Consider the following 14986-nt stretch of genomic DNA (forward strand, 5'->3'; position numbering starts at 1 on the left):
AATACAAAAATGAGCTGAGCATAGTGGCACATGCCTATAATCCCAGCTACGCGGGAGGCCGACGCACGAGAATAGCTTGAACCCTGGAAGGCGGAGGTTGCAGTGAGCCAAGATCATGCCACTGCACTCCAGCCTTGGCAACAATGAACCTCCATCTCAAAAAAAAAAAAAAAAAAAAAAAGTATGATATCTCCTTCCAAAGATGAGAATGTAACTATCTTCAAAATGGCTACCACTTTCTGAGTACTTACTAGGGGCCTAGGACTAAGCAAATTTTTTTTTGCATTTATTATCCCATTTAATGGTCATCTCCTCTAGACTCAGAGAAGTAGACTGGACCAAGTTAAACACAACCAGAGAGCTCAGGAAATGAGAATCAAGGCCATATTCAAAGTCTAAAGCCTGTGATCATAACCATTTCCCAACCTAAGGGAAGAAGGCATAAATGATCGCCACAAATAAATGACAGGAAAGGGAAAAACCATAGAAATAGTAGAAGCAAGTTTATTTTTATGGCCATAAGCATTATACAGTATTTTATGTATATATCTCACACTTTCTTTTGACTCATAATGCCCTCTCTTACTTCAGCATTTAAAGTGAAATATGATTCAGTCCTGCCAGACCCTTTCCTATTGAGAAAAATCAACACACGTACCCAACTGTGAAGGCATTTTAAAGACGGCAGAATTAGACAACTAAAGCGATAAATGTAACTTCTACCCATGAACTCCTTGGGTTAAATGCCAGCAGAATTAGACAACTAAAGAACTAAAGCGATAAATGTAACTTCCACCCACAAACTCCTTGGGTTACCTGTGAAGGTCTCAAAACGAAAGGAGTGGTGAAGCACTTTTAGGAGTGATGGACTATAAAGCACATGTGCAGTATTTTAATTTTTTAATTCAGATTATAAGTGAAGAGAAAATGTTAAATGGAATCTTGCCCACAGAGAGAAATACAATGCTGGTGGGTGGCTATTGTTTCTTCCTGCCCAGCAGCATCCATGTCCTCCGCTCTGCAAAATAAACCATCATTTTCCACTTTCCTCTAAATATCTACATTTGGGGACCACTCAATCCTAACTCATTTTTGAAAATCTTTTTCTTAAAAAAAAGAATGTTTTAAGTGTTAATATCTTCATCACACCAATTTGGAAATAATATACTTGTTATCCTATACCATTAATATACATGTTTCCTCAGATGTTTATTACTGGTTCCCCAAATCTGGCTTATAAGTCCTTCTTGTGGGCCAAAGAGGAGCTAAGATTTTTATACAGGAAACTTCTAGCCAGCCTTGCGACAACTGTACTAGTTAGCCATATCCAGATGAGTAACTGAAGAGTTAAGCAGGGTGAGTAGCTAGAGTGAATAAAGGAAACCAAATTTGAATTTTAAGTCTATTTTGACTCAAACTGTGTTTTCCCAATCATGTTCTACTGTCCTGCCAAGTCACAAACACATTTTCTTAGAATGATTCCCTTTGAGTCAAATTTCACATTTTCTGGAAAGAAGAGAGTGGAGCTGAAAGACCCATTTACTCCAAGGGCTGGTGTAAAGATCAAATCTTTGCTTATCTACCATCGAACTATCTGGTCTGAATTTTTGGATATAATTTTTTAAAAATACAGCCACAGTGAAAGCAGGACTAGCATGTCAGACCAGGTTGGCTTATCAACTGATAGGCAGTGCTTTGCTGTGGGAATAAAATGGAAGTGCCTCTAAGTCTGAAGACAACTTTATTTATTTATTTATTTATTTCAGTGTCTTACTCTGTCGCCCAGGCTAGAGTGTAGTGGCGTGATCTCAGCTCACTGAAACCTCGGCCTCCTGGGTTCAAGTGATTCTCCTTCCTCAGCCTCCTGAGTAGCTGTGATTACAGGCACATGCCACCATGCCCAGATAATTTTTTTTGTATTTTTGGTAGAGATGGGGTTTCACCATGTTGGCCAGGCTGCTCTTGAATTCCTGACCTCAAATGATCCACCTGCCTTGGCCCCCCAAAGTGCTGCGATTACAGGTGTAAGGCACTGTGCCCAGCCTGAAGATAACTTTAAAAGGCAAGTAATAAGCACATAGATCTACTTTTCAAAAATGTTTTTTTCTCTTTAAAATGGTCATTCTGTGATGGCTCATGCCTGTTGTAATCCCAGCACTTTGGGAGGCTGTGGCAGGAGGATCACTTGAGCCCAGGAGGTCAAGGATGCAGTGAGCCATGTTCATGCAATTGCACTCTAGACTGGGCAACAAAGTGAGACCCTGTTTCAAAGGAAAAAGCAAAAAAGAAAAAAGAAAAGATTTCTAACTTCCATTTTATTCAATAAAAAGATGTGTCTCTAATTTTTTTTTAAGTCCTGGATCTCTTTTCTAAAACAACTACAGACCCTCTTCCACAAAAATACACATATACAAAAAGTTATGGTCACAACTACAGGGAGTTCAGGAATCCCCTGAAACCGACCCTTGGAGGGTCACAGACCCCCAGGATAACCCTTGTTCTAAAAGCATATTACAAAAATCCTTACATTATTTCACGGGCCCAGAATAAAGACCATATAGCTAGCTCTCTCATCATTTTTTATATTTTCAGAAAGTAAATATCAAATAAACACACAAATATTTCTTAACTAGTCTTTCATCTTCTAAAAAAAAAAAAACAGAAATCTTATGACTCGAATAAATCAATAAATATAAGATCATACAAGTTCAAAGTCTGAATCAGTTTTCTTAAAATCTGCTACTTCCATTTCTGCCCATAAAGATCTTCCTTGAAAAGAAGAAATATTAGAAGGGTAAGGACTTGAGTCTTTGCTACTTTAACATTCATCAACAGGTTAATATGTAAAAAGAAGACCACTCCTAATGTTTACTAAAAGATGTTCTCTCATATACACGAGATATACAATATGATGAAAAGACAATTCTTAAATGTTCAACGAATAGATCTGTGTGAATGCAATTGCAAGTAAAATCATGTAGCTGACAAAGCAGATTTTAGAGTTCATAAAGGCTCAAATTATGTGTTTCTCACCACTTGAGTCAAGCACTTTCAGGCTGGACACAATGGCTCAAACCTGTAATCCCAGCCCTTTGGGAGGCTGAGGCGGGAGGATCTCTTGAGCCCAGGAGTTCCAGACCAGCCTGGGCAACATAGTGAGATCATGTCTCTACAAAAATAAAAATGAAAAACTTAGCCAGGCATCATGGAACATGCCTGTAGTCCCAACTAGTTGGTAGCTGAGGTGGGAGGATCGCTTGAGCCTGGGAGGATCGCTTGAGCCCGGGAGTTCCAGGCCGCAGTGAGCCCTGATGATGGTGCCACTGCACTCCAACCTAGGCAACACAGGAAGCCTGTCTCAAAATAAAATGAAATAAAATAACTTTCAGGAATGTTTATTTTCAGGTACAGCTCAAACTTCAAATTCCTCTTAGTCTTATTACTCTAGAAAATTTCTAGCATCATCCAACAAAATTATAAGTTATCAAATGAACTTATAAACATGTTTAAACAGTACTCCATCTATGAATAACTGACAGAATATCTCACGAAAATTTAAGTTACAGGGGACAGTGATACTTTCCCATGAAAATATTAAAGATTATTTTAAATAGCTAGATGCTATTTAAAATCAGTATATAAGAAATGTTTCAAAATCAGTATTATAAGATTAAGAAACACTTAAAAAAGAACATTTCACCACATGACGATTACTTTCTAAATAACTATCCCCACCAAAATGCAACTTGGTATTGTGAACCCCAATCAACTGACAATTTCAGTTTACAATTTGTAGTACTTAAGATTTAAAACAGTTCTTCACTTAGAGTGCCCTGTCTCCTAAAACAAAGGAGATGAACAGACTCTGATGCGCACCTACAGCCAGCGTTTAGGTCAGTATTTTTTCAAAGTCAGGGAAACTTCACACCCTAGGGGAGGGCAAGTTACATCTCAGAATCTTCACATAAAGTAATTTTTGTCTTTGTGACAAAAGTTAAATTCTTGAGCGCTAATTCTTGAGAGCACGGTAATGGTATTATTGAAGTCACTGGTCTCATATAATATGACTAAAATTGTACATATTTCTTGCTAGAGGTTAAACACACTTCACTTTAATACATTTGCATCTGCAACTTCTCCTCTTTGAAAGAACTGGGGGGAAAACAGGGATAATGTACCTAAACTTAGTAAGGAAAGTGAAACAACCAAATTTATCCCACACAACTTCTTCATCCCGGATATGAAGATGCAAGATCTACTTAGGGGACAGGAAAATTGGAAAACAACGATATCACTGAATAAAATAACAAACCTGTGTCAACTGAGACATGATCCTGGTGCTAATCGTATCTATCCCACTGGAGGTCAAATCAGCTGTATTGGTGCCTGTTTCCTCATCCACCTCTCACCACCTAAACGTGCCATTTACGAGAAAGCTATCGAAGTTGAATCAAAGTGATTTCGAAAAGAGATGCCAATATAATTTGCAGTGTGCTCCAGACAACTACACACAAGGCAACGTTTCTCATTGAGCACCCCCGCCCCCACTTTCAACTTCCCCTTAAGATAGGGACAGTCACATAGACAATTTCTGAAAATCAAAGAGAAAAATAAATAAAAGCACCCCATCATGATCACCGACGAGATCCCGACTCTGTGGTGGAATTGGGTGCCGGATGAGGACGATGGGCACACGCTCCTGGTCGCTCCGCGAACTCCTCCAGGAGGTCGCCAAGTTTCTCTTTCACCCTTTTTCCCGCACCCGCCGAGCCCAGGAAGGAAGGGGGCGGCCGCAGGGGCCGGAACCGCGCGACCTGGAACCCGGGGCCTTTTTTGATTGCCGGCCGCGCCCCGCGCAAGTGCCGGCGTTCGAGACCCGCCCCGGCGCGAGTGGGCGCCAACTTCGCGGGGACCCCCAGCGACGCGCCCCCTCGGTACCCCTAGTCCCGCCTCTCCCGGGCTCAGCCGGATCCGGGCGTCCCCGTCACCCTCCCCACCCCCCAGGGAAGCGAGCCCACCCCTAGCAGCGTCACCCTGGATGGGGCGGCGGAGCCGCAGTCACCTTCCCGGAGGAGCTGGGGCCCCGACTCCGGGTGGCCAGCAGCCCCCGCCGCGTCCCCGCAGCCCTGGCGGCGTCCGGGCGAGCTCACCTGGCGGCTGGCTGCGGCCTCCGGGGCGGCCTCTGGGCGTGGGCCGGGCGGGGGCTGCAAGGGGGGCGGCGGGAGCCCGGCCTGCAGCCAGGGCTGCCGCCGGCCGCCTAGCCTCACCCCAACTCGCGCCGGCCGCGGCCGCCCCCGGGGAGTACCGGGAGCGTGGGGAGCGCGGGTCCCGCGGCGGCGGCGCGGCGCGGCTCAGGCGTCGGAGCAGGCGGCCGCGGGCGCCGCCGCCTCCTCCTCCATGGCTGTTTACCCGGCTGCATTGTGGGAGTTTGACCTCCGCCGCCGCCAACCGCCGCCTCAGCTTGCGCCGCCGCCGCCGCAGCGCACGCCATGGGAGCCGTGACTGACGGTGAGGCCCCGCTTGCCGCCACCCGCGCCCGCTGCACAGCCCGTTCGGCCTCCCCGGAGACCCCTGGCCTCCCAGCCCGCTTCCGGGAACCCCTCGGCCTCCCCTGGTCGCTTCGCCCGAGCGCTTCGTCCTTCCAGACCTCTCCCCGAAGCCCCGGGCCTCCCCGGCTGCTTCCCTGAGTCCTTCCTCTCGCCAGAGGCCGAGCGCCCCTCGGAGCCCCTCGGCCTCCCCCGCCCGCTCTCCCGAAGGCAGCGCGCGGCTGTAGGGTGTGCCCGGAGCGTGGTCGGTGGGCTGGGAACACACGTGGGTGGCCGAGACGGCTAGAAGCGGTGCAAGGGCCGGTGGGACCGGAGGGAGTCCGGGTTTGTCTAGGGGCGCGGTGAGGGCCCAGGAGCCGCGAATGGTGGGTGGTGGTGCCGGGCTTGGGACTGGGGGCCTGGAAGGTTTGTGGAGGACTAGGAGGGAGTGGGAGTTCCAGGGATGGGGCGGGAGTTTCGGGACTCGTCTACAAGGGATGTCAGGATACGGAGCGTGACACCTGGAGGGGTCCTGGGGCATATTGGGAAGGACTCACAGACAATGGAGTCGATGGCAATGAGGCCTTGAACTGCGAGTGGATTGTGGGTGAGGAGAAGGAGCAGGGAATTATTTATAAAAGGAATACAGAGGGATGAGGTATCCGGAGGGTAATGAGGAAGTGTACCTGGGAGATTTATGGGGGTAAGGAGGAGCTAGTATAGTGATGAGAAACCGTCTAGGGTAGGTCAGGAGGATAGATGTGTATGTGTGTGTTGGGGAGGGTGATTTGTCAGCTGGAATGGATTTAGAGGGGCAAAGACTGGGTTTGTGGACTGTCTAAGGGAGATGGTCTATGGAGTGAGAGCAGAAATAAGGTGACACTTTGGGGAAAGGGGAAGGGGCATGATCAGCAACTGGAGGGAGAACCTACAAGTTATCTGATTAGGGAGGAAGGAGGTCCTTTGATATCTGGGAAGGGGAGATCTAGGGCTCTTGGGTGTTTTTCAGGAGAGGGTGACCAGTAACTAAATGCCTGTGGAGAGGCCACTTCTGAAGAGTTGAAGACCACCAGGGTCTCCACATTAAAGGGCCTGGCCATGGGAAGAACAGTGATAGGCCCAAATTTGCAGACTGATAAAGAGTAGTGGAGGTGGAAGACTACTAAAGACCCAGGAACTTCATGTAGAATTTCAGCTTTGCTTCATTCCAGTTTCATTTATTTAGTGGACATTTATCCTTCCTGGACTAGGCTTTGGGATTACAACCCAGAACCAACAAGCAAGAACTTTTCCCTCTCCAAAATTTCGGTCGGAAGGGAAAGAAACATTGACTAATGAGTTTTAAGAGTGACAAATATTACCACAAGGAAGTACAAGGTTGGTAACTGTAGGAACATGTAACAAAGATTATCCAATCAATGGAAATGAGAAAGCTTCCCCAAAAAAGATAATCCCATTTTTGAAGAATAAATAGATGTTGGACTGGTGTTCTGGGTTGGTAGCCACTTGTACAAAGGCCCCAAGATGTTGGAAGAACTCAAAGTTGACAGTTATTGCTAGAACTTAGAAAGTTATGAGCCAGAGATTTCTAAGGGCAATGGGAAGCCATTAAAAGTTTTAACATTGGTGTTGTGCTAATCAGATTGGCATTAACACACACACATGGCCGGGCACAGTGGCTCACGCCTGTAATCCCAGCGCTTTGGGAGGCCAAGGCAGGTGGACCTCTTGAGCTCAGAAGTTTAAGACCAGCCTGGGCAACATAATGAGACCCCATGTCTACAAATACAAAAAAATTGGTCTGGCACAGTGGCACACACCTGTGGTCCCAGAACTTGGGAGGCTGACAACAGAGAATCACTTGAGCCCGGGAGGTCGAGGCTGAAGTGAACCACGATCGCATCAGTGCACTCCAGTCTGGGTGACAGAGTGAGACCCTGTCTCAAAAAAAAAAAAAAAAAAACCACATACACACTGTCTCTGTTACGTGCAGAATGATTAGAGGAAGAGAAAGTGAGGAGCAAAGTTTCCTTACCACTTACTAACATTTACATGGTGCTGTCGGGTAATATTCTAATTGTTGTCCCCATTTTACAGATGAAACAGACACAGGTTAGCTTGCCCAAGGTCGCACAGATAGTAAGTCATAGAGGGTCAAAGGCAGGGAGATCACCTGCGGAGTTCCCGCTCTTCACTATTATGCCTCCTGTGTCTCCTACTTCTGCAGTGGCCCTGGTGAGAGACAATGAGGACTGTGACCAAGAGGGAATGCAGAGAAGAGGACAGGTGGGAGGGAAATTTGTGAGGCAGAATGTCAGAACTTCGGGTATTGAATGAATGGGGGGAGAAGGGGTTTAGGATGATCCCAGGTTTTTGACTTCACTGTGTGCCTGTTAGCACTACTTTCCTATTTATTGAGATAGAGATGTCCAAAGGAGCGATAGGCTTTGTCAGATGGGAGATAGGGACAGAAGATGAGTTCTGAAGTACTGACTGCAGTAGAGTGCCCCACCACATCCTTAGAGTCCACAGGAATCTCTACCCTGCCACTTACAGACTGTCTCAGCTTCGGTCTCTGAATGGAGATAATAATAAAATCTGTGTCAGCGGATTGTTTTGAGGATTAAACACAAAAAGTTGTAAAGGGCTTTGCATTGAGTCCAACACATAATAATTAATGTTCAGTAAATATTATTAAATGTCAGAGTAGTTTTGCTAATCTGTCTTCCACTTTCCTTTGATGTGGACTGTGCCTTCTCTCTTAATCTGCACAGGTTGCCTTTTCCTGCCTTTTCTATCAGGTGACACTCCACTTGTTCCTCAAGACCCAACTCAAAATCCCCTCTTTTCTTTCCTGGAAGTAGTTGACCCTCTGCCTATTAGCCATGTTATTTTATGCATATTGCTGCTGTCACCCTTAATACTTTATTTATATGCCTTATGCTAGAAAAGATTTAAGGCAGTTCATCGTAATGAGAAAATGTACAAATTAAATGGATTAGAAAGCAAGACAAAAAGAACACTGAAATTAGGAAAAATAAAGGGAAGTCAGAAGTGGGGTGATCCTCAAAATGCAGAAGGATAAAGTCTAGTACATTAATTAACCAAGCTGTAAGTGACCTACCTGTTTCTCTAATAGGCCATGCCGAGAGGCAGTACCTCGTCTACTCTGTGATCTAGTGTTCATGAAAGAAGGCAATCTTAGATGCCCAGGAAAAGCACTTTTTTTTTCTGATTTGAACTAGAGGAAAAGTTTATCATTGAGGTCCTTATAAATGAAAGCCAGTGTCATATCCTTAACCTCTTTTCAGCACTGAAGATCACAGAGCTGTTTTCTAGCACATCCCTTGCTAGGTAAAAGAAGTTTAAATCACAATTTAGAAAGACATTCCAAAGCCAGTAGAGGCTGGGTGTGGTAGCTCACACCTGTAATCAATCTTAAGCACTTTGGGAGGCTAAGGCAGGAGGATCACTTGAGCCCAGGAGTTTGCAACCAGCCTAAGCAACACAGCGAGACCTCATCTCTACTAAAAAATTTTTCAAATTAGCCAGGCGTGTGTGGTGGTGTGCACCTGTGTCTCAGCTACTCGTCTCTACTAAAAATTTTTAAAAATTAGCCAGGTGGAGTGGCACACACCTGTAGGTAGTCTCAGCTACTCAGGAGGCTGAGGCGGGAGGGTCACTTGAGCCCAGGAGTTTGAGATTGCAACCAGCCGTGATTGCACCACTGCACTCCAGCCTGTCAACAGCACTAGACCCTGTCTAAATAAAACCAATGGACAATGTGGTTTAGGTGGGTAGTGGGTAGCTCTGCTAATCTGACTTGATTCAAAGCAAGGTTTTTTGATTGAATATCTAGACCATAGAGGAAAGCAAACTACAACTTCTTCAGACAATCCTCTATAAACATGGTTTTTATCAGCTCAGCTTTTGAAAAAATCAAGCTGAAATGAGTGGTATGTGTGATCAGTCAGCAAGTATTTATTGCATACCTTGTAGGCACAATGCAAGGTCCTGGCTACTTTGTAGTAAACTAGACAGGCGGGCCCTGGCCCCTGCTTTGGGGAAAGAAGCCGTAGTGTGCAATCAAATAAGTAAATAAGATAATTTCTGAAAAGGAATGTAATTAAGTTCTGAGAATGAACTTGATGCAATGAGGACAGAGAGTAATGGGGGAGGGCAGTGAGACCTGACAGGTTCAACCACATGAAGAGCCCAGGAAAGTATTCCAGATAGAGACAACAACTAGTGCAAAGGCCTGACGTGAAAACAAGTTCTGCACCCTTTGGAGGAAATAAGGAAAGCCAGTGGGCTGGATCTAGGGACAGGACTGCATCCAGGTGGGCCAAGAGGAGTATGATGCAAAAGGAGGTAAAAGGGAGTTCAGGAGGAGCCTTGCAGGATTTGGAAAGGAGACTGAATTGTCCTGTGTGGGCATTTAGAAATGATTGGAGGATTTTAAGCAGGAGAGTTAGTGATCCAATTCATCTTTTAGATCATCTAAGTTGCATAAAAAATGGATTCTAGCGAGGCAAGAATGAAAACAGGGAGCCCAATACAAAGTATTCCAGATGAGAGAAATATGGGCTTGGATTAGAGTAAGGTTAACGTGGAAGATAGAAGTGGATGCTCTTGATATCTCATTCATCCTCCTGGAAAGCTCTTGGAGGATTACCAGTAACTGTTCATGGAGCTTACGTGAGAGCCAATGTCTGTTACAAATTTGAGGTACCTGTATCATTATGCCTTCATATAATCCATTCCTCTGGGTCTGCATATCCAATTGGACTGGGAGCTCTTGAAGAAGCAGCCCTTTTTTCCTGCTCTTGGTTTGAGGAACTGTCCTGCTTTAGAGTAGCTATAGCTACTAGACTGGATATTTTCACCACTACTGTCATAAGTGAAAAAGTGGAGGTCTTTGGAAGTTAATGACTTAACAGTCACACAGCTAGTTTGTGACAAATCCATTTTCTCCCCTTGTTGCCAACTCTAGCATTTTGGCTAACTGAAAAACAGTTTGGATGTTGTCACTGTTAATTTAAACTATGTTAACTGTTTGTATTTTGTATGTGTTAATTTAAAGCATGCTAAATATTGTTAGTACCCTGATAGATATCATTTCAGAAGCACTTCTTGCCATACAGAGAACGTTAAGTAGATACATTGATATGCTAGAGCGACAGATGAGGAATAGAGAAATGGTTTGTGGTGGAATGTGGCTCTACCTTCCATTTAATAGAGCTTGCTGGTTTTGACGGTAGCTTTTTTTTTTTTTTTAACTTAGAAAAGTGTAATGCATGAATATATACTTGTTGCAATTTGAAATAATGATTTTTAATATGCCTACGAACAATATGACAGCATAATGGAGCTGCACTATGACTTTCTAATAATGTAATTGTGTATATTTTTCTGTGAATGCAGAGGTGAGAGGACTTATCTGTGAAAGGAAGATAATAGTGCACACTTTGTAGAGTTGTTTCAAGGAGGAAACATGGTAATATGTGTAAAGCACTTTGAAGTTGAGTGACCATTTAATTTATTGTGTAAACCAGGACACTTTTCAGAGTGAAAAGCAACAAATAGGATGTGTGGTCACCAACTAGGATTGTATAAATGCTATGTAAGTGTTTGCTGCTTCTGTTATTCCTATTTTCAGTTGCTGATCCAATGTTAATTAGACATTTGTGAGCACAGGGTTCATTTGTTTTGGGTTTTTTTTTTTTCATTAGTGCCATTGGATTTGCCCACTTTGTTGCATCTTCTGTGACCCCAACGCAGGGATAACTGCTGCAGTTTAACTCTGAAATGATGTTTCTTTAGCCAAGATAATTGGTTTTTCAAAGCAAGATTGACATTTCACCTTGACTTTATTAGCACTATACTCTAAACATTTAAACAAACAGAGAGAAAAGACAAAGGACCTCAACATGATGTTTTGCATTTCTTTTACTTTTAAAATTTTAAATGTAATTTTGGAGTAAGTAATTTCCCTTGGCATCAGCAATTTATGTAGACCAGTCAGAAGTATCTTAGGAGAGGTTAATATCTACATGGAGGAATCAGACCATCTTATTGTTCCTTCCACCCAGCTTTTGTGTGTCTTCTTAATATTGTTGACCTTAAAAATTGTTTTAATGATTTTGAGCTTTTTGAAAGGAGGGACCAGGTGTTATTTTGCCATAAGGAATGTAACACAATGGGCTAATATATGTGATTTATCTTAATTACATGAGCTGTGGTGGTCTAACGATAAATCTTACAGGAATCTCCATGAACATTGTTTTTACATGGCCTTAGTCTCTCTTCTTGTTCATTTAAAATAGGTCAAGTCAAAGCAGTTTTCTTTTTTGTTGTTAACACTTCATAGCTTTATTCAGTAACAGAGTAGAATTTTTAGTACAGAGAAAATGAAGTACCTGAGAATAAGTTTACCACCCGGTTAACTACCGTTACTACTTCAGAAAAAAAGTACTACATGTCAGTAAATTCAAGAAGAAATGCACAATATGAAAAATGAAGACCTTCCCCTCTTTACCTTCCATAATAATTCCTCTCCCAGAATGATTTTTAATGCCTCTAAAAGGTAAAAGTTCCTTCTCTAGAGCCTGACTCCTGAGTTTGAGTTCCATTTGTATTCCTTACTTCCTGTGACATTTAATTTTTGGCCAGGTGTTTTTTTATTGGTAAAATAGGGATAAGAATATCTATAATGCGGCCAGGCACAGTGGCTGACATCTGTAATCCCAGCACTTTGGTAGGCCGAGACGGGCGGATCACAAGGTCAGGAGATGGAGACCATCCTGGCTAACACGGTGAAACCCCGTCTCTACTAAAAATACAAAAAAAATTAGCCAGACGTGGTGGTGGGCACTTGTAGTCCCAGCTACTCAGGAGGCTGGGGCAGTAGAATGGCGTGAACCCGGGAGGCGGAGCTTGCAGTGAACTGAGATGGCGCCACTGTACTCCAGCCTGGGCGACAGACTCTGTCTCAAATGTATATATAGATATATAGATATAGATATAGATATAGATATAGATATATAATGCTGTTGTGTAGATTAAGTGTGTTTATATGTGAAAAGCATCTAAAACAGTCCTTAGCATATTTAAGTGTTATATATATGTTGGCTAGTATACCAGTAGGTATATATGCTTGAAAATTTTATACAGTCATTTACACGCTGGTCTGTATTCAACTTCTGTGTACCTGTAAAAGTTTTTAAAAATGATATAGTAGGTGCATATATTTATGGGGTACATGAGATGTTTTGATACATACATACAATGCAAAATAATCCCAGCAGGGTAGATAGGATATCCATTATCTTCAAGCATTTATCATTTGTTATAGACATTCTAGTTATGCTCTTTTAGTTGGTATAAAATGTACAATACATTATTGTTGACGGTAATCATCCTATTGTGCTATCAAATGCTAGATCCTATTCACTCTAACTATATTTTTGTACCCATTAAGCATCCCTGCTCCTCCCCTGCCACCAAACACCCCACGGCTCTTCCCAGCCTCTCATAACCATCTCTACTGTCTACCTCCATGAGTTCAATTGTTTTAATTTTTAGCTTATCATGGAGCTCTTTTGAATATAAATCTATCTTATTCTTTTATATCAGTGTGTATACTCTATTAATTTTTTAGACAGATCCTCTATTGGCATTTAGTTTGTTTTCAGTTTTTTACTGTTCCAAACAGTGTTACAATGGAGATATTTGCATAGATATATTCGTGTACTTGTGGGAATAATTTCTAAAAGATAAGTCAAAAGGTATATGTGTCTTTGATTTTGGTATATCTTGCTGTAGTGCCTTAGTAGCTAGTTGTTTTCCCCCACTATAATCCTGTCTGAAATTGTTATCCCTTCCTGTGGCTTTCAGTTTGGCACCTACAGAACTTTTTGCCAAACTGTATTTAGAAAGGAAATGCTAATCCTCACTGGTAGATCACAGGATTACTAGTTCACAAAGGCAGGTGAGATTGCAGCCCTCCCTCAAAGGGAGCCACATTTGACCTGTAATTTAGCCTTAGCAGGGAGTTACATAACCGTGATGCTATTGCCACTGGTTGTCAAGCCTTGACCTGTCTCTGAAATTGTTTTGTAATCAAGGTTTTAATGGCAAATATAGGGAAAGAACAATTATGAATTTTGAAAGGAATATTAGTCTGGATTTATGAGAAACTCCCTTTTATGATAAAATGAGAGCATAGCTAAAAATGGCTGTGTCATCTGTCCAGAGGCCTGGAAATCTAGAATTGCTCTAGTAACTGTAAAGGAGTCATTTCTTCCTGCCTTTATGCTTATGAAAAATAGAGTTTTAAGATCTAACTTCTTGAAAGGACTTTTTGAGGCTTATTTGGTGTCTTGAGTAATTTTATATTTCTTCTGGGTATGTGTTGGCATATATGTATCCCATTTTGCAAGTGAATATTTACATTTCAGCATAAATGTGTCATTACTGATTGTAAACTGATTTTGAAAGACAGATATTTTGTATGTGCAATTATGGTACAATGTATAACCAAATCCAGTAGGAAGTCATAAGTTCTAGAATTGTGATAATAGTCTACTGTTAAACCAATCCTGTTTTTTATGTCTTCAGTGGTTAACATTTAGGCATATTGGATATGAGGCATTTTGATGAGCAAATATGTATCTCATGCCCCTGCCTCATAGACAGTATACACTAGACAATGTGTGGTCATATTACTTACTAATTAATATGAGAAGTTAATTGCTGCCTCCTTTTCTTGACTCAGATTCACACTCCACAGTCTTTCCAGGAGCTAGATGGATGGTATTATCCAGCCGTCGTCCTACAACCCTAAAGCCAGGTGGAAAACCACCATCCTCACAGCAGGTGTCAAGTATTTTGGTTTAGAAACTCCTACCAGATGATGTTGATCCTCATAGTAAAGAAAGTAATTATGACAACTAAGGAGTGATGTTGATAACATCAATAAAATATCAAAAATAAAATCTGCTAAGCCACCTTTACTGTTTTTACAGGATAGACCAAAGCCCAGCAGAATTACTAATATAAGCATTCAGATTGCTTACAGAGGGTTTCAAGCATGATAATTTGTGAAGTCAATGTGTATAGTAAACAAAACATGTTTTAAGTGTGTTCAGTATGGAGCTAATTGATAAAATGTCATTAAAAATAATAATACTCATGCCATTTGTGTTAGTAGCTATCAGCAGCAGTCCATCTTTAAATTTAAAAAGAACAGAGGCTATTCTCAAACTGAGAGCTTACCTTTTTGTTTTATTTTGTTTCTGTTGGAGCTGTGCTCTGCACTTTGTACATGTTATTTCAGTAATTCTTGTCCACAGAGTTTTCTAGGCAGCAACTGTCTGTGCACAATTTAAGCTAGAAACACCATGACCTTCCCAGTAAGTTTGAGACAGAAGCAAATTTGTAAGGAATCCTAACTGGGCAAA

General features: G+C 42.5%; 2 protein-coding genes across 8 annotated transcripts in view; one reads left to right on the top strand and one right to left on the bottom strand.

The window, feature by feature from the left end:
- The window catches only part of ATXN7 (ataxin 7), a 142217-nt gene extending 136968 nt beyond the window's left edge, over positions 1–5249 (bottom strand). For 3 of the 6 annotated variants that reach the window (XM_073009968.1, XM_038003695.2, XM_073009963.1), the window contains exon 1: positions 5151–5249. The gene's annotated coding sequence lies outside the window, so the exon portion shown is untranslated. The other 3 variants (XM_073009965.1, XM_073009964.1, XM_038003693.2) reach the window with 3 other exon arrangements.
- Positions 5250–5399: 150 nt separating this feature from the next.
- The window catches only part of THOC7 (THO complex subunit 7), a 29942-nt gene continuing 20355 nt past the window's right edge, over positions 5400–14986 (top strand). Inside the window, exon 1 of one of the 2 annotated variants that reach the window (XM_007984886.3) lies at positions 5400–5508. In XM_007984886.3, the coding sequence (XP_007983077.1) occupies positions 5490–5508 (19 nt within the window). In that variant the 5' untranslated portion in view covers positions 5400–5489. Of the gene's footprint in view, positions 5509–6780; positions 6903–14986 lie in introns of those variants that run through there. The other variant, XM_007984885.3, reaches the window with a different exon arrangement.

Source organism: Chlorocebus sabaeus, chromosome 22 (genome assembly GCF_047675955.1).
Source record: "Chlorocebus sabaeus isolate Y175 chromosome 22, mChlSab1.0.hap1, whole genome shotgun sequence".
NCBI classification, from domain to species: domain Eukaryota; kingdom Metazoa; phylum Chordata; class Mammalia; order Primates; family Cercopithecidae; genus Chlorocebus; species Chlorocebus sabaeus.